At 44.6% G+C, this 22,105-nt stretch overlaps 1 protein-coding gene across 1 annotated transcript; it reads left to right on the top strand.

Annotated features, from left to right (window-relative positions):
• The first annotated feature begins 6,699 nt into the window (after positions 1-6,699).
• On the top strand, positions 6,700-11,474 carry LOC136508950 (L-type lectin-domain containing receptor kinase IX.1-like). The gene is made up of 2 exons (XM_066503730.1): positions 6,700-8,149; positions 10,748-11,474. Exons 1-2 carry the CDS (start codon positions 6,753-6,755, stop codon positions 11,472-11,474), a joined length of 2,124 nt encoding a protein of 707 aa, XP_066359827.1. The 5' UTR covers positions 6,700-6,752.
• Positions 11,475-22,105: the final 10,631 nt, after the last annotated feature.

Below are 22,105 nucleotides of genomic sequence, written 5' to 3'. Positions count from 1 at the left end.
ACCCTAAAGAAGGAGACGTCCGACTTCTTCCCATTGAGCAACTCATACGGTGTCTTGACAAGGAACTTTTGAAGAAATAGACGGTTGGATGCATAACATGCGGTGTTGATTGCTTCCGCCCATAGAGCTTCGGGGGTGTTGTACTCATCTAGCATTGTCCTTGCAAGAGTGATCAAAGTCTGGTTCTTCCTCTCAACTACACCATTTTGTTGAGGAGTATAGGTTGCAGAGACTTCATGTTGATTCCAACTTCATCACAATAAGCTTCTATGTTTGTGTTGTCAAACTCTTTGCCATTGTCGCTTCTTATCTTCTTGAGCTTCACTTCAAATTCATTTTGAGCTCTCTTGGCAAACTTCTTGAAACAAGATGCAACTTCAGATTTGTCATGAAGGAAGAACACCCCATGTATACCTTGAATAGTCATCCACAATCACAAGACAGTAGAGATTTCCTCCCAAACTCTTGTATGTTGTTGGTCCCAAATAAATCCCATGTGTAGGAGTTCTAGCCTCTTATGGATGAGGACATCAGTGGCTCAGATATGACCATGTTAACCACTTCTAAACCAAAGGTGCAACAATTCTATACGAGGCTTATCATTGATAGCATTTGATAAATTGGTGCGTGCACCGTAAAGTTTCTATATTTTCCTTTCAGAATTATTACATGGATCAAGAGAAGGCTTGACTGCATATGTAAAGCATGGAAGATCAATGAAGTTGATTGGGGACTAAATCCAAGTATTATGTCCACCACCGGGCCCCAGTCAACTTTTTTGAACAAAAAAAAAACCCCGAGTCAACTTACGTCTCTGTTGTTATTAAACCCGGATTGCGACCGCAAAGGTTGGAAACGACAATAATGCATGCAAAGTGGTTGGTATTACTGTCGTCCTCAAGACAAGAAAGAAAAATCGCATGAAAATTCTAATCGAATTATCTGAACAATCGTAAGGCTGGTAAGATTCGTCGAAGGAAACCATCCGTCCGAACTTAGTTAGCTCGCCCGTGCTATTGTATATACTCCTTCAATCCAACTTCCAAGATCATCGCTCGTTGTTCTCGAGAAGTCCCTGCAGCAAACATCACGTACACTGCACCAAAATAGGATCGGATACCATGGCGGCCGTGAAAGTGAGCTCTCGTCGTCCCGGCCTCCCTCCTCGTCTTGTCCTCATCATGCCTCTACTTCTGCTGCTTCTTGATGCCGGCCGTTCATTTCTGTCGCGCTAGCTCGCTCTTTTTTCTACTTAAGCTTCACCCCACCCCAAAGCCCTGACATCCGTGGTCTGATAAACTGCACCGGCGCTGCGACCACCGATGACGAATCGCTTTGGCTGACAAGACACTAGTGCAGAAACGTTTTTCTCCCGGTTGGGAAACCCTTCAGTCCCAGTTTATCAACCGAGAGCACCAATCCGGGACTAAAGGTACCCTCCTTTAGTCCCGGCTTTCCAACCGGGAGCACCAATCTGGGTCCTAGTTGGAAACACCAACCGGGATTAAATGGGGCCTCCAGGCCTGGCCATGGGGCGCCACAGGGCAGGCCATTACCAACCGGGACTAAATGTCCCTTTTTTTCTGGTTTCTATTTTTGGTTTCTTTTTTTTCAATTAATGATTAGTTTTGATATTAAAATATATTTTCGAATACGCTGCTAATAGTAATATATATGTACTTCGCAAGCGTAAGTTTTCGTTCGAACTTTGTATTTTATGTACATATAATATGTGCATACATATATACATATATATATATATATATATATATATATATATATATATATATATATATATATATATATATGTGCGCGTGTGTGTGTGTGTATATATATATATATATATATATATATATATATATATTACAAAGGTTTGATATATAAATTGATCATGTCCTTAACAATTCACTCCTCCGGATTTGGCTTCCACGTTTCGTTCGGGTCATTGTAGAACTCGCCGTTGGGGTTGATGACCTGGTCATTTAGAAATCATGCTATAGTCTCTCGAATTGCTTTAAGTTGGTCAAGTCGTATGACTTTTTCCCTCAACCATTCAGTCTTCAATAAAAGTTAAAGAAAAAAGTATTAATATATATATGTATGTGTGTTGCCCATGTAATTACTTATACAAATGAGAGCAATAAAGAAATTGTGAATATACAATCGAAATAATATAAAGAAAAAAGTATTTATATACGTACTTTGAGTTGCTCTTCGGGAGTTCTCTTTGAGTACGCCATGATGAACTCGCAAACATAGTATCCGCAGTAGCTGTTATCCTGCTTCTGCCTTAGAACCCACTTTTATGATAAAAATCAATTAGGTGAATTGAAATCATTATATGGTGTTAATTGAATACAAATGTGTAGTTATAGTACTTACTTTGTGTGCAGAAGATCTCGATCAGCTCCACGACGAATCAACTTAGCGAGCCTGGGAGCCCAAACTTAGCACGGGAAATGACCTATTTACCCATGCTTCATCCCTTCCTATAGTCTCTTACGTGTGGCCCCATATGTCAACTTCATCTTCGATTCCAATCATTGGAAGGTCTCCCAGGCTTGCTGCCACGCTGGCACGCCCACCTGGCTTGTCATTGGTAGGTGTGTTTCTTTTGCTGGAGGACTGCTTTTAGCTCAGCTGGTAGTGTTGTTTCTGTGTTTCCGATAATGCTTTGGTCAGGTCTTTTTGCTTTCTTGCTGTCTGGGACACTGTTACTAACTAGGAAGGTTCTAAATTTGGCTCGCCATTCCTAATTGTAATCAACTTACAATTAGAAATGGCGAGCTGAATTTATGTAGTGATAGGGTAATCATGTAGAGTATTACTCTTACTCGTTCAAAGATACTCCCTCCATTCCTAATTGTAACTTGTTCTACGTATCTAGATATATATTATGTCTACATATATATAGTATAAGCTATGTATCAAAAGTGCTCGAACGACTTATAATTTGAAATGGAGGGAGTACATATGATCATCTTTCTTCCCAAAACACGTCACACCAAAATACCATAACCATGGCCGCAGTGAGAGTCCCACCTTCCTCGTCTTGTCCTCCTGCCACTACTGGAGACGGCCTCTTTGCCTAGGGCCTGAGGCCCTCAGCAAAAGCCCATTAACCCTCGGCAAAGGCTTTGTCGAGAGCGGCCCTCGGCAAAGAGCTCTCGGGGAATTTTGAGTCGGCGAAGAGGGTCTTTGCCGAGGGCCCTTTATCGGGCACTCGGCAAAGCCTTTGCCGAGGGCTGGAGCGGCACTCGGCAAAGAAAAGCAGCCGTCACGGCGCCGGCGCCGGGGACGGAGTCTTTGCCGAGGGCCGTCTCCGGGGGCCCTCGGCAAAGAATTTTAATTTTTTTTTCAAAAAGTCTTTGCCGAGGGCCTCCAACCATGGCCCTCGGCAAAGAAATGTTGCAGATTTTTTCCAAAAAATCTTTGCCGAGGGCAATGGGACGGCCCTCGGCAAAGAATTATTCTTTTTTTAAAAAAAAAATCTTTGCCGAGGGCTTCCACGCGGGCCCTCGGCAAAGAAATTTTAATTTTTTTTTCAAAAAGTCTTTGCCGAGGGCCTCCAACCATGGCCCTCAGAAAAGAAATGTTGCAGAATTTTTCCAAAGAATATTTGCCGAGGGCAATGGGACGGCCCTCGGCAAAGGACCCTTCTTTGCCGAGGGTCTTGGTCATTGCCCTCGGCAAAGAGGCAGAAATTTAAATTTTTTTTGTTTTTTTGCATTCCATCGACACAAGCATTTTATATATATATATATATATATATATATATATATATATATATATATATATATATATATATATATATCACAGAACCCATTTTCTCACAATATATCACAACCATAATTATGAACCACAAATCACAATATATTACAACGATAAGTCACATGTTCATCATCATTCACATGTTTATTACGACAAGTTCATGAAATCTAAGCACATGTCACAACCATAAACCACAAATCACGCTAAAGTCCAACCACATCACCTAGCACGAGTCCTCATCAAGCTACCCTATGAGACGGTGGTGAAGGAAAGGCGGGATCACCCGGTGACGCACTACCGGGATGATTGGAACCCACGGACGGAGGCTGCACAAAGGAGCAGGGATTGCATGTGTGAGTAATCCGGAAAAACTGTTTTGGAACTTAGAGATTGCATCTAGTAATCTAGGAATACAAAAAGATTAGACTCAATTGAAAATTTCGGCAGCACCTCCCCTGCACGGGGAGGTTTCCAAAACCTGCAAGAAACAACGGCACGAACGCCGACATCCACAACGGCACGAAGGCCCTCATATCAATTTATGGCACGAAGGCCCACACAACCACATACGGCACGAAGGCCGACAACGAGAGTTTTACCTAGGGTTGTGGTGGAGTCGGGCGTCGCGGTGCGGGGGTCGCTTTCTTCTCCGGCGAGGTCGAGCGGCGTCGGAGTACTCCTCTCCCCCTCTTCCCTTCTCTCTTCGCTTCTCCTCTTCCCTTCTTCTCTTTCTCCACCTCCTCCTCTCCTTCTTCCCCTTCTTCTCCTTCTCTCCTTTTCCTCTTCTTCTCCTTCTCTTCCCCTTCCTCCTTCTCCTCTTCTCCTTCTCTTCTTCCTCCTACTTCACCCTCTGCCTCCTCCCCTCCAACAGCAGCCGGCGACGGGGGCGGCCTGGGGGCTGGGTCAGGGCGGGGAGGGGACTTCGTATGGATTTTTGTGATTTTTGGACTTCGTATGGATTTTATATAATTTAAAAACACTTTTCCGACAAGTTCCTCGTCGTGTTACGTGAAAAAGATGCCCGAAATTTGATGCGAGTTCGTGGATAGGGACTCAACATACACCAAATACCATGAATAACATTTTTTGAATCACTAAATTGCATTATTCCATCCACCTACAGTTCAAATTTGAAATATTCGAAAAAATCAACGAAAAGAAATAAATTAGGGAAATATATAAAAAAGTCAAAATTGGTCAAAATTTTAAAATTGAGTTTTAAATAATGTATTATAGCACCACAAAAAAACAGGGTTCAAAAAACCAAAAAAAAAAAATTGCCGAGGGCCTAGCCTGGCCCTCGGCAAAGGAGATATTTGCCAAGGGCCTAGCCATTGGCACTCGGCAAAGAATATATTTTTTAAAAAAAATAAAAAATCTTTGCGGAGTGCCTGACGGCAGGCACTCGGCAAAGACTGACGCCAGTGGCCACCGTGACCCATCCGGCCATAGTTGCCGAGGGCTAGGCCCTCGACAAAGATTTATTTTGCCGAGGGCCGTTTCTTTGCCGAGGGCCTGGCCTCTTTGCCGAGGGCCTAGATTTGCCGAGGGCTTCTGGGGCTGGCCCTCGGCAAATAGAGCCTTTGTCGAGTGCCCGAGATCTAGCTCCCGGCAAACCCAGAAGCTCTCGACAAAGGATGGGTTTCCAGTAGTGTGCCTCTATACTACTGCTTCTTGATGCCGGCCATCCATTTCCATTGTGCTAGCTCGTTCTCCTTCAAGCTTAGCTTCACCCCACCCTAAAGCCCGGCAGCGTATCCCGGGATGGCAATTCGCTTTGGCTAACGCTAAACAGAAATGGTGAATCAACCACACAGAGCCCTGGCTGAGAGAAATACATGGCCGAAAATTTAGATTCATGAAGATATGGGCTGCAACAAGAGAACACCATAGTTTAGGTTTAGTTTTTAACTAAAATATACTGAAGATACACAGAGATGTCATGTAAAGAAAAAAACTATGGATATGGATGAAAAAACTATTGTGTTAGAAAATGAACAAAAAGAGAAAAAAACATACCATTTAATATGAAAGCACGTGTTGATGGACTTGTATTACTAATTGCATGCCCTTGATCCAATGGGCAGTCTGTGGTCAGAAAAGATATTTGACTCACGCAGTCACGCGGGAGGACTTGTATTATTCATCGATCTGGGAGATAGTGGACAGGGAGCAGGGAGAAATGGGGTGCGGACGGTCACCATGTTGGCTGCGTGGATGATCTGGAAGGAGAGGAATAATCGCATCTTCAATGGAGCATACAGAACAATGGACCAAGCCTTCATCGCCATCAGAGAAGAGGCCAACCCGTGGATCCGAGCAGGCAATGCAGGGCTGCAGACGGTGCTCCCAGCAGGGGGCCAAGCAGGGCAGGACACGGCGGTCCCTGGGGTTTAGATGATTTTCATCCTCAATATTAGCCGAAAAACATTTATGTAATCTCAGAAAAGAAGTCTAGGGGTGGCACGGGGTCACTCCGTAGTGACACCGTGCGAAAATTGGTGCATCTTGTGCAAAATACTCCTGTAATTATACTGCTTCGCTCTTATCAATGAAAGCCGGTAATGGATCTTTCGAAAAAAAAAAGAATAACCGAGTCAAACAAAAGTCTAAGCTCTGAGTAGAGAAAAGTCTACGCTGGCCCAGTCGCTGTCACAGACTCACAATCAAACGAATTGGAGACTGCGTAGTAGCTTCGCTGTGACTGGTCTCTGTGACCCCCGTTGGTCTGTGACTGATAAAACAACAGCCAAACGCCCAAACGATGGGGCTCTATTTGTCGGTTTGGTACAAGCATATATGGTATTAATTAGTTGTTCCAAGATTAATTAGTTGTTCCAAGATTTTGTGTCCTTCTTCCTTGTCCAAACCACAGACCAAATGCTAGCTAGTAAGTAACAATGGCCGTAGTGAGAGTGAGCTGCCGTTCCTCCTCCGGCCTCAACGTCGTCTCCTGCAGCAGCCTCTGCTGCTATTTATGGATGCTACTGTCCATCCATGTCCCGGGGGCTGGCTCGCTGTCCTTCAACCTCAGCTTCTCCCATCCACAAAGCCCTGCTAACCTCCGTGAATTGCTAAACTGCACCAGCGATGCGACCATCGAGGATACGGAAGGGCTTCACCTGACAAAAGACATCATGTGGAGCGTCGGCCGGGCTCAATACGTGGAAGCAATGCGGCTATGGGACAGACCTAGTGGCGAGATGGCCAGCTTCACCACCACCTTCCACTTCAACATAATCCCCGTTGGCAGTGGTTTGAGTGGTGACGGGCTGGCCTTCTTCCTCGTCCCTCCCGAGTCTGGTAAGCCTGCCGGCGACAGCAGAGGGGGCGCCTTGGGCATCCTCCCTAGGGAATCCAAGTCCTGGAATGATACCGCCGGTATCATCGCGGTGGAGTTTGACACCTTTCTGAATCCGGAATACGACGATATAAGCGACGGCCATATCGGAATCGACGTCAACTCCCTCAACTCCACGGCATCCACCAACATCACGTCGCAGAACAATAACCTCAAGTCCAATTTCACCAAGATGGCCATCGTCTGGTACAACAATATCACCAAGTTGCTAGTTGCTGATCTCAACATCAACAACACATGGTACAATGTCAACAAAACTATCGATCTGCGCAAATACCTGCCAGAGTATGTCACCGTGGGCTTCTCAGCGGCGACTGGCAGCTACGCCGAGCTGCACCAGATACTATCATGGTCATTCACATCCACCCTGCAGGAACCACCAGCGCCGGCACCAGCCCTGCTGCCTCTGACACCTCACAGCATCCAGAATCCCAAGAAGAGATCAGTAGGAATCCTGATAATCGCGGTGCTAGTGCCTCTGCTATTTCTCTTGGCATGTGCAGCCGTTCTGGCCTTTCTAGTACGGCAGCAGAAACGCAAAAGAAGAAGATCGTTGGGAGGAAGAGGAGTACCACCAAATGGAAGCAGCGACGACGACAACGATTACCAAGAACAAGACGACAGCAGGGCCGAGCTCGAGAGAGGAGTGGCTGCCAGCGGCCCTAGGCGGTATACGTACCGCGAGCTGGCGGCCGCCACCAACAACTTTGCCGATGATGGCAAGCTCGGTCGCGGTGGCTTTGGAAGTGTCTATAGGGGTAAGCTCGCTGTTGCCGGCGAAGAGCGCCCGGTGACCATCAAGATGTTATCATCGGAGTCGTCGGCGCAAGGGAGGATGCAGTTTGAGGCGGAGGTGAGGATCATCAGCCGGCTCAAGCATCGCAACCTCGTGCAGCTCCTGGGCTGGTGCGACAGCCGCCACGGCCTCCTGCTTGTCTACGAGCTGGTAGCACAAGGCAGCCTCGACAAGCATCTCCACAGCAGCGACAGCGAGAGCTTTCTGACGTGGCCAGAAAGGTAAATAAAACATATAATCATCCAAGTAGTTAATTAATTATCAATTTATCATGCATAGATCAATGTTTTCAAGGCGGTAAGGTGAGGCGAGACGAGTGACTACCGCCTTATGCTTAGGCGACTAAGGCGTGAGGCAAGGTGACGCCTTATGAATTTAAGAAAAACTTTAAACAACAGCTTAGAGTAGTAGATGATGAAAAAAAACTAAAAAAGAAAAAGAGAGGAGGAGTAAGAAGTGGGCTGGCCCAGCCCACCAGGAGGCCCATGTGCCCCTACCTCTCCAGCGCTGCTCCTCTTCCCCACGAGACCACGACCCTCTTCTCCACGAGACCATGACTCGTTCGACTCGTTCGCTTCCGCTCGTCTCTCCCCCGCTCCTCTCCTCTCCGGATGCGCTCTCTGCTTCCTTCCGCGGCTCCTCTCCTCTCTGGATGCGCTCCGTGCTTCCTTCCGTGGCTCCTCCCCTCTCTCCGGGTGCGCTGCTCTGCTCTCCTCCCTCGCTGTTCCGAGCGGAATCGACAAGGAGACGGCGGAATCGAGGGGGCATCAACATGTGCATAAGGCGACGAGGCACCGCCTTACCCCTAAGGCGAGCCTGGAGCACCCCGACGCCTAAGCGACGCCTTGAAAACACTGTCGACTAGCAATAATAAGAGACATGTATAAGTGTCAGAAGATTAAGGGTAAACTCAGCACACCGAGCCTCATGGTTATCAGAGTTGTTTATGTCTGCTCCTCTAATTTGTCCACGTTCAATTACAAAAATTATATAGATACAGTACATCCTTCTTTAACTTTGTCCTGTTGTAATAATTTCTAGTCACCAAAATTACTCTATATGTAATTTTATCCATATTTGTCATTTATCCTCTTGCATCGCATCTCCATGTTTATTTGATATATGTGTTTAGTTGAAAGTTTAGCTTAAGCTATATGTTTGACATCAAATATATACGCATATGTGATGAAAAATGGTGGCACACATAGCGCATGTGTGTCTTGATTTTATTTTAATATATCAATGAGTGTAGGTATTTATGGTTTAGAAGCACACATATAAATACTTTGGAATATTTTTGTAAAAATGGTAGATAATTTATATGCAAATATGGAGGGTTCAATTTATGTTATTTTAAATCATGGCGATGTTGGTAATTTTAATGCAAATTTTGAGGCTTCTTCAAATTAGTTTTCATCTTGTTGTTGATAAAATTACTTTAGCTATTATTTTTTTATGAAATGACAGAGGTGGCTATTTTAGATATAAATAAATCAGGCAGTTACTTCAAATTATTTTGTAATGCTATATGTGGCTAACTTGAATGAAGATTGGAGAGTTAGTATGTAGTGGTGGGTGATTGCTGTTATGATTGTAGGATATATAGGTCGATCCAATGCTAATATCTCGATTGTGATTGCAGTCTGTTGAATTGATCACCGTTTGTTTCTAATTTTTGTGAGGACTTTTATAATTTATTTTTGGCACATCTTTTGAATATTAATGTGGATGTAATATTATTGAGATTTATGTACAAAGTTATGGCACATGATTAATCAAACTGTCCATCTTTGCTTTCTCTTATTTTCTTCATATTCTAACATAATACTTGTATGGATACTTTCTTGGCTGCATTCAATTGTGATATATAGACTTTAGTTGCCAACTGCGCTCTATATAATTTTCTATCGCAATTCATAATTATCCACTTTGCATCACATCTTGACGCTTGTTAGGCATATGTTTAGTTGAAATTATCTCTCATATGTTCATAAATTCGAATATAATACTCTTTATAAAGCTTTCTTTTCTTTTATCATGTTGCATTGTGATAGGCATTAAATACTATTGCGTCATATATTTTCTGTCCTAATTCATATTTCCCCCCTTTGCGTCGCACTTCCATGTGTATTTGACTTATGTTAAGTTGATACTCTCTCACATGTTTTAATTATAATCACTGGTTTCCTAAACACTAAATGATCTGGTATAGAGTCTATGACCCACTAATTAGCCATTGTTCAGGTGAAATGGTCTAAAATGGTGTTTTAAATGAGATAAGCGGTCGATTAAATGAAAATAAAATAGGTACCATGCAACATTTAAATGACTGTTGAACCTAATTATTATAGAATACAAATATAGCTACTTTGTCATCTTTATATATCTTCTTGTGGTAGACATTAGCTACGAGTTACTTTATATATAGTTTGTCATCCCATTAATATTTTCCACCTTTGCATACCAATTTCTATGTGTACTCAACACACATTTAGTTAAAACCTTAGCTTTAGCTATGTATTTGATTTGGAAATCAACATGCTTAATTATATGTGGCATGCATAACTTGAGTTGATTTTTCAATATTTAGAGAGATTATTGAAATACTGTGAGTTTTTAATATTGATGTATGTAATTTAGATTTATATATGGTCTACATTAGGTTACTTCTAATAGTAGAGGTGGTAGTTTAGATGCATATTTAAGGATTATTATTTTATATTATTATTCATATTGGCTGGTACTTTAGATTAAGACTAATGCTCACTTTAAGTTAATAATAGTCCACCTCTTCCTGATAGATTTTGTTGTATATGTAGGTACCAGATCATCCTTGGTTTGGGATCCGCGCTGCGGTATCTCCATCAGGAGTGGGAGCAGTGTGTGGTGCACGGCGACATCAAACCCAGCAACATCATGCTAGACGAGTCCCTCAGCACCAGGCTTGGCGACTTTGGCCTGGCCAGGCTCAGTGACCACGGCGCGCGGTGGCAAACCACCAGGGCCGTGATGGGCACGGCGGGATACATCGACCCGGAGTTCGTCAACACGCACCACCCGAGCACCTACTCCGACGTCTACAGCTTCGGCATCGTCCTCCTCGAGATTGTCTCCGGCCGGTGCCCCGTCATCCTGCTGGAAGGCAGCACACACTTCGTCCTGGTCAAGTGGATATGGGGCCTGTACGGCCGGAATGCGATCCTTGACGCGGCAGATGAGCGGCTGAGGGCCGCCGGCGACGAGGCCGGTGACAGGTGCATGGAGAGGGTGCTCGTCGTCGGGCTCTGGTGCGCGCACCCTGACCAGAGCGAGCGGCCGTCCATCGAGCAGGCCATGCACGTCTTGCAGTCAGAGGATGTCAGGCTTCCAGAGCTCACGCCTCAGATGTACAGGACGGTGTCGGAGTTCGCCGTCACTGGACGTGCTATCGGTGCCTTGTCCGTTCAGAGATCCTCTTCCGCGACCACAACAACTGGTGGCCACTCCAAGCTCTCTTCCGAGTCAGCATCCTCTGCCTTGCTCCGAGATTCAAAAGAGTTGGCTTGATTTACATTCATCACTGTTGTATGGGTTGCCTCTGGTGGCCTATGGGCATCATTGTGTATTATATATTGACTGTAAAATTACTTTTTTTTCACATTCATTTACTGTTATACTTCTTCACTTAAAAACAATCATCCGTTGTGTAGTTCTTCACTTAAAGCAAGTATCTTTGTAAATAGTTTTTTTTTACATTCTGAGCCTCTCCCCCGTCATCAGCGGCCACTCCGGCCCCGGCGTCCACCCCCCCAACCCCCCCAAACCGTCGGTGGCTGCTGCGGCCCCAGTGTCCACCTCTCTGCTCCTCCTTTCGTTCGCCTTGTCGCAAGCCCATGGACAACCTCCATGGTTCTCCGTCCTAGGGCTCTGGGGATCAACAAGCCCTTCCCCCAAGCACTACCGCTACTTGCAGCAACCGTTGTCACCGCTCTGTCCCCCGCGTTGTTTGGGTGCTGTGTGGCCATATGCTCTACACACATGAGTCACCTGCCACCGGCTCCTCCTCTTGGCCAAGGCAGGACAAGCTCTCGTTCTTGGATGCAGACATGTCCTCTTATGAGCCTCTGAGCCTCCCTCCCCTGCTCCGGTCAAGGGAAATGGAAAGGAACAAAGTAGCCGCTACATGCCTGCGCCGTCGTCGCACCTGCCACCGTCAGGATGAAGGAGCCATTTGCTTCATGGCGGATGTTCCCTCTTCATTTAATGTCTGAAACGTTTCCTACTATGCACAATTTTTTGCTTATGTTGCCACACAGTTTGGTTGCACTATTAAATCCGTCCAGTATGACAATGGTCATGATTTCAACAACGCCACATCCTGATACTTCTTTCTCACTAAAGGTGTAGTTCTTCGTATGTTGTGCCCATACACGTATTCCCAAAATGGTAAGCTCTTGAGCATCTCATTCGGTCCACTAATAATATTACGTGCTCATTACTTTTCCAGGCCAACCTCCCCCATCCTTTTGGGTTGAAGCTCTTCACACAATGACCTATCTCCTTAACCATCATCCCTCCAATATGTTGTCCTCCAACACACCCCACCATGCCCTTTATAACACCCCACCAGACTATTCGCACTTGCGTATATTAGCGTGCGCCTGCTATCTAATCTTTTCGCCACTACATCGCATAAACTCAGCCCTCGTTCCACCTTGTGAGTCTCTCTTGGATATCCATCAGACCACGAAGGTTATAATAAGTGCCTTGATCTCACGTCCAATTGTGTTATTATTTCTCGAGATGTCATCTTTGATGAAATATGGTTCCCCTACTCTGCGTTGCGACACCTCCTTCATATGACTTTGATTTCCTCTTCGCAGATGATTATGTTATTTCACCCATTGGTTTGTGAGCTTTGCCTGCAGGTACTCCCAGCCATCCAGGTCCTGTCCCTACTGCCCCCGCTACTTCGTCGGCACGAGTTGTTGCCAGCATGGATGTGGCCCTTAACCCACCTCCGGCGCCCACCATCTGGTCGGATCTGCTGCTCCGGTTGACGTCTCGTCTCCGGTTGCTGCCAACAGCACCACGGCCACCTCTCCACCAATCACCTCTATGACGCTAATTGCTCCCAGCAACTCGCCTTGGCACTGTCGTCGCACGATCCTCTTCCTCCAATGGCTGCCCTAGTTACTCCGCATGTTAATGACCATGCCATGGACACTCGCGGCAAGCGGGGCTTTCATCTTCCAGTGCAGCGGCTCAACCTCCATGCCATGACGCTCTCTCCCATTCAGAAGATGTATCATGGTGCTCTTGCCGATCCTAATTGGCGGGATGCTATGATTGAGGAGTTCACTGCTCTGTAGCATAATGATACTTGGGATCTGGTTCTTCGCCGTCATGATGCCAATGTGGTTACGGGAAGTGGGTTTATCACCGCAAGTTCACCTCTTATGGCTCTCTTGATTGGTACAAGGAACGTTGGGTTTGTTTTGGGGGTTTACTCAGTGCCTCAATATTGACAAGGGAATTGCTCCAGTACACCTCTTTTAGAAAATTGCACGCATCTTAAGGCAACCCTAATTAACCATTATCTTAATTTTTCATTGAGGTCCCGTCTTAGCCCAGCCCCTACCATGCTCAGCCCGTGCCCGGCCCATAACCGAACTCCTGCTCCCTGACTATGATCTCGTCCAGCCTCTTGACCTGATCTGGCCGGTGGCCCTCAATGTCCGGACTGTCTACGGCAGCGGCGCTCATGTGCGCAGCACCTCTTTGAATTGTGCCATGGCCGTGATTGATGTCTGCAGCCAGCTCCTGCCCCTCGAGGAGGTCCGCTTTGCCCGAGACCATGACCTAGACTGATGCTTGTCTCTTGTATGTATGTATTGCATTTGGAGTCAGGGTGAACCGTCAATTTAGCAAGTATCATCTCTGTGCAGTAATTTTGTCACACTGTACCCTAAGAGTATCCATGTACTATGATGCTGCAAGCCACTATAACTATATCAATTATGAATGATCTGGAAAAGTATGGATGCTATGGTGATGAGCTATGGCGGAGGCGGACTGTTCTGCATTCCGTCAGGCGTCGAGTACCACCATGTTCGCTCGTTGAGAGGAATGAGATTGGCTGGACATGTGTTGGACACGGAAGAGGAATGCATGCCATGACAGAACGGAAGTATACGTTGTACATAAAGCGTAGAGCTCCGCCGCCATCGTTGATTGCCGCCCATCTGAACGCGTGAACAGATCGAAATCAGAGGATGAGATAGTCCGGGTCGATCTGGGCTGGACACGGGCTGGGCGTAGGGGCTGGCACAGACGTTAGGAAAAATGTTAATTAATTAAATGGCTGGTTTAAGATACGTGTATTTTTTTTGAAAGAGGTGTACCGGAGCAGTTCTCGATTGACTATGATGAGACGACTTCAGCCCAGTGGTTAAGCCAATGACTGTCAGAACGGTTCTTAACGTTGCATTGTCTCATGAGTGGCCTATTCATTAGTTGGATGTCAAAAATGCTTTTCTACATAGAACTCTGCAGGAGACCGTGTATTATGAGTAAACATCTGGATTTCTCGACTCCACTCACCTCGGTTGTGTCTGTCGCCTGAATAAGTCTCTTTGGTCTGAAGAAGGTGCCCTGTATGTGGTACAATCGGTTCGCCTCTCATATTCTCTCCATGGGGTTTGTTGGTGCCTGGTCTAACACTTCCCTTCTTGTCTATCGCCATGGTGTTAACACGACATACCTACTGCTCTATGTCAATGATATTGGGCTCACTACTTCGTTTGAGTCTCTACTTTGTTGCATTATTGCTGCTTTGACCTAGGAGTTCTCGATGGAGAATCTTGTCCCTTTGCATAATTTCCTGGGAGTTTCTGTTGCCCGTCGTGCTAGTGGACTTTTTCTCTCTCAGCAGCAGTATATGGTTGACATCCTTGCTTGGGCCTATATGTTTGATTGCAAGCCTTGCACTACACTTGCCGACACTCATGCCAAGGTTTCTGGTGATGGTGCCCATGTCTAATGGCATCGACTATATCGTGCTCTTGCTGGTGCTCTGCACTACCTGACTTTCACCAGACCAAATAGTATACAAAATACCATTGGGCCGAGAGCCTGATTTTGCCGAGAGCGCGGCCTACGGCAAAGGACCGTTTTGCCGACGGGCATTTTTTGCCGAGCGCGGCTCTCGGCAAAATGGCCCACTTCGCCAAGAGCTGTTGCTTGCCGAGATGCAGGCCCACGGCAATCCTGTCACTTGTCGACGGCCGGTGTTTGCCGAGAGCCGCGCTCGGCAAACATTTTCTTTGCCGAGAGCCCGCGTTTTTGCTCTCGGCAAAAATCTCGGATGCTTCAGATCCTTCCCGTGCGGTGCTTCCTCATCCGTTTTTTTCACTTGCTTTGTTTTCCTGATTCGTTCTTTTAGTAATAGACTGTATGAGACTGACAGCATGTTCGCTTATTGGTTTCAGCCAGGACTTATCAGTCAGCTAACGGTGTTTTTCTCTCACAACAAATCAGTACCAACCAGACTTATCAGCCCAGAAATCAATCAGCGAACAGGTTGTGAATGTTTTTTTTAATGCCGAACTCTATTTTCTGTGATCAAGTTATCAAAGCAAGCAGGGCTAGTTTGTGTTTTTCTGTGACCATATATTGAACTATCTGTTTTGTATCAAATAGCAGCACAATGGTATACAAAATGATATTCACGAATGATCTTGGCTACATGCAAAGCATTAAACAGTTTACATACGCCCCCTTGTCTATGGGTTGTACGATCTGTCTCTCTAATTGTCTGTACATCAGATTCGAGGCTCTTACAGATGACCTCCCGTCTGTGAGTTGTACATGCCCTTAGGAGTTTGGTGGCTCTCATGGCCACTGTGAGGTCCATGGCTTTGCTTGCCAGAGGCCGCGAGGGAGGAATTGTAGCTTGATTGCATCCATGGACGAAATTATGAATATATATATGAGAATCCATTTATAGGAAGGAAAGAAGGGGAAACAAGTTTAAGGGCTCGTTCGTTTACCCTTAATCCAGGTGATCAAATATAGTATAAATTATTAGCACAACATTCATAGTTGGAATAATTCCAGGCACTGGTAGAGAACCAAGCTTTACTCCCGGTGGGGAACCTCCTCTAGTCCCGGTTCCCCACCCGGGAGCAAGCATCCGGGACTAAAGGGGGGGTCCTTTAGTCCCGGGTCAGGAACCGGGACTAAAGGAGGACCTTTAGTCCCGGTGGGTAACACCAACCGGGACTAAAGGTGCCTCCTGACATGCCACGATGGCCGGCACCTTTAGTCCCGGTTGGTAATACGAACCGGGACTAAAGGTTTTTTTCTTTTTTCTTTTCTTTTCATTTTTTTGTTTTCTTTTCAAAATAGGTTTTCGAAGTCGTATTGTACGCTGCTAATTATACATTTATATGCGCATATAGTATGTTTCGGTTCAAGCACAATGAACGTATTAAATCACACAATTCAAGCATAGAAATATATATATATATATATATATATATATATATATATATATATATATATATATATATATATATATATATATATATATATATGCATGCATCATATATATATTTACATGCATGCATGCATATGTGTATTTTACATTATATTATTTCATGTGCATATATTACAAAAGATTGCATTATAGTTGTTGTGACATAACAAGTTTCTTCTCATCCTCTAGCTTGGCTTCAATGGCAGTGTTGGGTCGAAGTAGAACTCGCCCTTGGAATCGATGACCTGCTCATTAAAAAATCCGGCTATAGACTCTTGAATTGCTTTGATTTGGTCTTGCCGTATGACCTTTTCCTCCAACCATCGAGTCTACAGGTTTGAATTAAAGGAAAATAAATTAATATATGTACATATATATATATATATATAAAGACATAGTAACACAATCAATAATAATAATTAAATGAATATATAGTGTATTTTTAACGTACTTTGAGTCTCTCTGTAGGAGTTCTTTGGGAGAGCACCTTGATAAACTTGCAAACATAGTAACCACAGTAGTTGTTCCCCTGTTCCTGCCTCAGACACCACTTTACGAGAAAAAGATTTGTCATCCAATCTGGTGATCCGGTGAAAGCTATATGTTTAATTAATAAAGATGATGCGATTCAGGGGACTTACTTTCAATGGGATTACATTCAGTGGCGCTTTGCATTTTTCCATGTGTTGCTTCTCAATAAAGGTTTTCCAAACACTGCCCAATAAAAAATTTGCCACGTCATCAGATATAGTTAATCATCATGTTTGTGTGTATATATAGTTGCTAGAGATCCCGAAATTACCTCTGGATAATATCTATCATATCTTGGTAGTCTTGTTGTGGTTTTCTCATCGAGTCATAGATTATCAAGTGACTTTTCACCAGATCGATGTCCATCAATATCCAGTGATTGCTGCATGTGTTTATAGGATATAACGCATAACACTCATTAATTAACTAGAATCAACATATGAGCCATTAAGGCTATGATCGACATGATTAACACTCACTTGAAGTTATAGGGAAAGAGTATATCCTTCTTGTGGCGTTGGTTCACTAAGAAGTTCATGATGTTACTCTCTGACTCAGACTTCCAATTAGTCATTGGAGTAATTGGGTCTTTGAATACTATATGGGGATCAACAAAACCAATTTCATTGCAGCCTTCCTTTCTGAGCTCTGTCATTGTAAATCTGCATATATATAGTACTTGTTAGGATAATTTATATGCATATGCACACATATGATGAGTTTAATAATAGATCGAAAGAATTATTACTTACAGGCAATAGCAGCTAATGATAACTTTGTCCAGAGAGGTAAGGTGGCATAGTTGATGAAATTCTGCAAAGTCAACATACATAACATCATCGCCACGGAACCAATGTTCGTCTCTAATTCTGACACCAACGCAGAAGTCTCCACTGGTAGACGCCTGCATGTACCACTTGTTTAGCAGGTACATTTGCGTCCCCAGATCAGATAAGGCTTGAGGGTTGTATAGACTCTGGCCTAGTATAAATTTTTTCTTCCAAATATCAACCTCCGCCGCACTCTCAATTTTTCCATCACCAAACATCTGGTAAAGGTCGAGACCAGTCTCATCAAGAAATTCACCAAGGTGATCCAAATCGACATCCGGAGGTATGTTTGCCTGATGCATTAATCCTAAATTCGAACCATATTCATTACCAACAACTAGCGGGGGGATTGATTGGTGCGCTTGTTGTCCGAGTTGGGCAACTCCTTTCCCTGCCCGCTTCTTTTTCTGTGCCGCCTCAATTGACTTGGTGAGAGTGCGGTCATAGTCTGATAACGTTGATTTGGACGGCTTACGAGATTCCCGCTGTTGATGCTGGTAAGAAGTCACCTTTTTTCTTAAAATATCCGGAGCTACGAAGAAGTACGGTTTCTCTGGGTTTCTCCTTGCTTCTTGATTCATTTTAAGTTTGTCATAGAATCTAGACATGTCTTTTTTATATGCATCAGTTCCTTCTTCCTTCTCTTCAGATATTATTTTGGGAATAGCCCTTGGTTTCACGGTGGCTTTCTTTGCAGGCGGGGACTGATTCTTTGTTCGAGGGGCTGGCCTCTTGCTAGGCTTCTTGGTAGGCGGGGGCGGGGGAGGCGTTGGAGACCTCCTTGGAGGTGTTGGCAGCGGCGTTGGAGACCTCCTTGGAGGTGTTGGCAGCGGCGTTGGAGACCTCCTTGGAGGTGGCGGCTGTGGCGTTGGAGACCTCCTTGGAGAGGGTGTGGATGCAGCCTCGTCTTCCAACACAATGTCATCGTACAGAGCACTATGATGATCTGGCGATTGAACAATTGGATTTAGGTTGGGGGAGGATCTGCTACAAAAAAAGGAATGACATATTATTATGAGCAGATTGTTAATTATTTAAGCCAATACAAATTAATGATGTAGTGTTTTCATCCGCACGTACCTATGGTGAGGTAGTTCAGAAGGAGGTGGAGCCGACATCCCTGGAATGATGATGTAGCGCTTGCGCCATAGAATGAATGTCTTCTCCGCTTCTCCTAGAGTCTTCTCGCCATCACCTCCAGGAATGTCAAGAGGCAAATCACTAAAACCTTTTTCAGCTTTATCTACCGAGATGGTGGCATATCCTTCTTGGATTATATTCCCATGAATCCTTGGTGTCTTGGTTCGGTCGATAGGATTAACAAGACCGATAGCCACCTTGATTGTGGAATTCTCCTTCGGAATGTGTAGCTCACACGTTGTACAAGGTTCAGTGACGTCATCCACAGGGAAGCGCAGTCCTGTGTCCCCTTGATTTGGTATCTCCGTGGAAGCGCAGCTGCTTTTCAACTGAACAGATTGGCTAATGTTGATTCCTGGCTCTGATGCCTGCTTGCTTGCACTCACTGCTATTTGCACTTGCCTTTTGATTTCCTCCTGCATTCTCGCTTCAAGGTTTTTTTTCCCGCTCCTGTGCTTCACGCACCGCTTCCTCCAACCTCTAGAGCCGGTGTGCCTCTTCTTCCTTCTTTCTCTGGCGACTTCTGTAGGAAGGTCTGTCCTGAGGGAATCCATGCTCCCACGAGACACTTCCTTTGCCTCTAGTTCGGCCACCATGTTCAATAGTCCCGATGGCGTATGTCAGCTCATCCTTCTCTCTGTTGGGCCTGAACTCACCACTAGCAGCAGCTCTCTGAGCATAAAACAATCTTTCTGCTGCTTCTTGCAGTCTTGCGCCATAAACGCACTTCCCTGTCTCCTGGTCTAGTGTTCCCCCATGAGCGAAAAACCAATTCTTTGCACGTTCTCCCCACTCGAGTGATTCTGGTCTGATACCCTTGGCAAGAAGGTCTGCTTCCATTTTGTTCCACTTCTTAATGGCAGTCGGGTAGCCACCTGATCCCAAGGTATGGTGGTATGTCTTCTGTTGGGCATTACGTTGGTTCTTTATCACCCGACTCACACCCTCTTCTGAAGTCTTGTACTGTACAAACTCATCCCAATAGGGCCTCTGCTTTGAGATCGGGCCTGGGACAGTAAAATCTGGTGCTATGTTCTTCTTGACATACGTCGTGTATAGGTGTTTCTTCCAAGTCTGAAACTGGGTGGCCATCTTCTTCATTGCCCAATCCCTAACTCGCTCCTTCAATTCATCACCATCTATTATATCATCATAATCATCTGTTTGGAGCGTGAAATGTACCAAGACATCATTCCAAATTAACGCCTTGTCACGATCGGAGACAAAACTGATATGAGGAGCATTGGTCTTCTTCTTCCATTCACGGGTACTAATCGGGAGCCGGTCCCGTACAAGGTAACCACAGTGGTGCACAAATTTCATTTTATTCGGCCCCCCGGGTTCTCCTGTATCCACATTGAACTCCGAGATGATGAAGCGACCCTCCAATGGCTTTTTGGGACCTCGAACATTTTTACTCTTCGTTGTAGTTGTTGATGTCGATCCAGAGGGCTACAAAACATAAACATTATTTTTAATGTCATGAGCACACATAAGACATATGATAATATATATATATAGCTAATAATAAAAAATATATACTTGGCCAATATGTTGTTGCTCATTTTGTTCAAGAGCTAAGTACTGACTCCCGTCATCTACATCCTCTTGCACGTTATTTTTAGCACCATCATCGCCGGCAACTTGAGTGCCAGTGTTGATCAAATTCATCATCAACTCCTCCTCATCCATATTTCTCGGGTCGGCCATCTAGCTTCAAAAAACAAAACCAATATATAGTACGTCAAATCTTTGCTTATTACATGCGTAAAATCTACAAACAATATGCATTATTAAATCTTGCCCCTCGATCACGGACGCAATTCGCCACACTAGGACGAACTACGTCGGTACTAGGGCGAATTAGGGCACGAGAAAGGGCGGTGTGACAAGAGTGGCGGTGCTCCACTCCGCCGTATATATGTCTGTACACATGGGTGAACGAGGGCGGCGGTGCTCCGCCGTATACATAGAAACGCATGGACGAAATACATATGAATACAAATGACGTATATATACGTGTCGGCGCGGTGGCCGGTGTGCTGACGACGATGACGTGAGGCGGGCCGGCGTGCTGACGACGACGACGACGTGAGGCGGGCCAGGGCGGTGTCGGTGCGTGATGTTGTGATCCTATGTACCATGTGATCAACCATGTAGTCATTCATCATATGAGAAAATTCTATGTTAATAATATAAGTATAAGCCATTATGAAATGTAAGTATACGTGTCTTATTGCTCATATAACCATTACTATTTCCGAAATGATAAGAATTTATTTTCTTCTTCTACAGGCGATCTCTGATGCTATGATATAAAGTTTGAAGATAGTCTTCCCGGAAAAAAATATGTAATGCTCATATTACTTTAGCAACATTAATATATTATATCTGTATATTCAAAGTTCACAAATGAAGAAACATGTGATATTTTTGATAAACTAAAAAACGCTTAGTTTATAAACTGGGTATCAAAATTGAGTTCCTATTTGACCATTATATATCCTACAACAAATCCTTCAAAAAAAAAGACCCTACATGAATATATTTGGATAAAATTTCGTTAACAAACATTGATCTATGAAGATAGAAAAAATTCTTCTATTGAAACTGCATCTTGAAATAATGGCATATCATAGTGATGAATATATGGCGGTTGATGGGCTGGATCATTAGCGGATGGTTCGTAGCGTTGTTTCCAAATAATATATAGCGTGTTTATTATACAAGCCATGGATTTACATCGATCTAATTAATTTCTAAAGTAATTTCATTGGTGATCTAATTATACTTGTCATTTAGAGTTCCAAATATTCAAAACTTGCCTTAAGATATATTTTTATTTAAAATCATTTAGAGTTCCAAATATTCATTTTTAGTTTCTATAGATTTTGTGATTCAAAATTTGGAATTTTCAATCGACCTCGACCGTTGACATGGCTTACACCAAAGTTGTAGTTTTCGACGTGATCTATAACTCGGCAGTGGAGGGCTCGGACGAATGTACAAAGAGATCGACGAATATATCACCTCGAAGCTCGGCAGTGTACGTACTGGAGGGCCTCGGGCCGGCGCGGTGGGGCAACGCGCGGTGGAGGGCCTCGGGCGCGGAGGAGGGCGCGGTGGAGGGCCACGGGCAAGCGCGGAGGAGGGGCACG

Source organism: Miscanthus floridulus, chromosome 15 (genome assembly GCF_019320115.1).
Source record: "Miscanthus floridulus cultivar M001 chromosome 15, ASM1932011v1, whole genome shotgun sequence".
Lineage (NCBI taxonomy): Eukaryota > Viridiplantae > Streptophyta > Magnoliopsida > Poales > Poaceae > Miscanthus > Miscanthus floridulus.
This window is presented reverse-complemented; position numbering and strand designations above follow the sequence as displayed.

Excerpts from the sequence above, each read along its gene's own strand:
- LOC136508950 (XM_066503730.1), top strand. The coding sequence starts at position 6,753 with ATGCTACTGTCCATCCATGTCCCGGGGGCTGGCTCGCTGTCCTTCAAC. Across the intron at positions 8,150-10,747 it reads TTTCTGACGTGGCCAGAAAG|GTACCAGATCATCCTTGGTT; the intron begins GTAAATAAAACA and ends TTGTATATGTAG.